The sequence below is a fragment of the Coloeus monedula genome (genome assembly GCF_965178545.1).
Source record: "Coloeus monedula genome assembly, chromosome: 32".
Lineage (NCBI taxonomy): Eukaryota > Metazoa > Chordata > Aves > Passeriformes > Corvidae > Coloeus > Coloeus monedula.
The window spans coordinates 2,032,069-2,033,645 of NC_138812.1; the positions used below are offsets into that span (position 1 = coordinate 2,032,069).

A 1,577-nucleotide genomic window follows, 5' to 3' on the forward strand; every position below is an offset into this window, starting at 1 on the left:
TGTCCCTGGCCGTGCTGCTGTGCTGGGAGTCTCTTCCCTCCAGCTCTGCCCACAGGCACTGCCCCTGCAGAGCCAGAGAAGGGCTGAGGAACAAACCTTGGACACAAAGGTCAGGACAGCCCCTTGTTTATATTCAAATGCACAGGGAAGAGGCCTCCTGAAAGTCTTTGTGTTTCAAAAGAAAGGTAGATGTTCATGTAGAAATGCAAGGAGTAGTACTACAGTACTTTATAAAAAGCAGAATAACACCAGAAAAAGAATAAGAAAAAGCACCAATGAAAATATGGACAAAGAGGAAAAAAAAGGCCCAGATTGTAAAGTTACATTCTGAAGGTTCTGGAGCAGGAAAGAGAGAGATTATTACTTCTGAGAAGCATCCTAGTCATCATTTTCCCCGCATGGCAGAAGGAAATAGAAAGATTTTAACTTGTGAAAAGTATCCAGTCCTCACTTTCCTCAGGGCATCCCTGAGCTCCTGGTTCCTCAGGCTGTAGATGAGGGGGTTCAGGGCTGGAGGCACCACCGAGTACAGAACTGACAGTGCCACATCCAGGGATGGGAGGAGATGGAGGGGGGCTTCAGGTAGGAAAACATAACAGTGCTGAGGAACAGAGAGAGCACGGCCAGGTGAGGGAGGCACGTGGAAAAGGCTTTGTGCCGGCCCTGCTCAGAGGGGATCCTCAGCACAGCCCTGAAGATCTGCACATAGGAGAAAACAATGAACACAAAACAGCCAAACACCAAACAGCCACTGACAGTGATGAGCCCAAGTTCCCTGAGGTGGCAGTGTGAGCAGGAGAGCTTGAGGATGTGTGGGATTTCACAGAAGAACTGGCCCAGGGCATTGCCCTGGCCCAGGGGCAGGGAAAATGTATTGGCCGTGTGCAGGAGAGCGTAGAGAAAGGCACTGGCCCAGGCAGCTGCTGCCATGTGGGCACAAGCTCTGCTGCCCAGGAGGGTCCCGTAGTGCAGGGCTTTGCAGATGGACACGTAGCGCTCGTAGCACATGATGGTGAGGAGGAAATCCTCTGCTGAGAGGAAGAAGAGAAAGAAAAACACGTGAGCAGCACATGCTGAGTAGGAGATGTGGCTGGTGCCCCAGAGGGAATTGTGCATGGCCTTGGGGACAGTGGTGCAGATGGAGCCCAGGTCGGTGAGGGCCAGGCTGAGCAGGAAGAAGAACATGGGGCTGTGCAGGTGCTGGCCGCAGGCTCCGGCGCTGATGATGAGGCCGCTGCCCAGGAGGGCAGCCAGGGAGATGCCCAGGAAGAGGCAGAAGTGCAGGAGCTGCAGCTGCCGCGTGTCTGCCAATGCCAGCAGGAGGAAGGGGCTGATGGAGCTGCTGTTGGACATTGGCTGTGTCCGGGCATTGGGTTCTACCATGGAGAAAAACACAGTGAAGAGTTAGAGGAGATCTGTAACCACAACCAAAGCCATTTCCCATCCACCCTCCCCTGGAACACACACAGACACCCTTTTGTGTTTAAGAGTTCTGAGGTTTTTTTTTCTAACTCCCCCCATATCTCTCTTGGTATTCTTGGGTATCAGAAATCCTCAGCATTTCTGCTGCCTTCAGG

General features: G+C 52.7%; 1 protein-coding gene across 1 annotated transcript; it reads right to left on the reverse strand.

Moving 5' to 3' along the window:
- Window positions 1-504: 504 nt before the first annotated feature.
- Window positions 505-1,353, reverse strand: LOC309583726 (olfactory receptor 14J1-like; the record flags this gene model as incomplete). Its single annotated transcript, XM_082299507.1, has 1 exon — window positions 505-1,353. The coding sequence occupies one exon, from the start codon at window positions 1,351-1,353 to the stop codon at window positions 505-507; it is 849 nt and encodes a 282-aa protein (XP_082155633.1).
- Window positions 1,354-1,577: the final 224 nt, after the last annotated feature.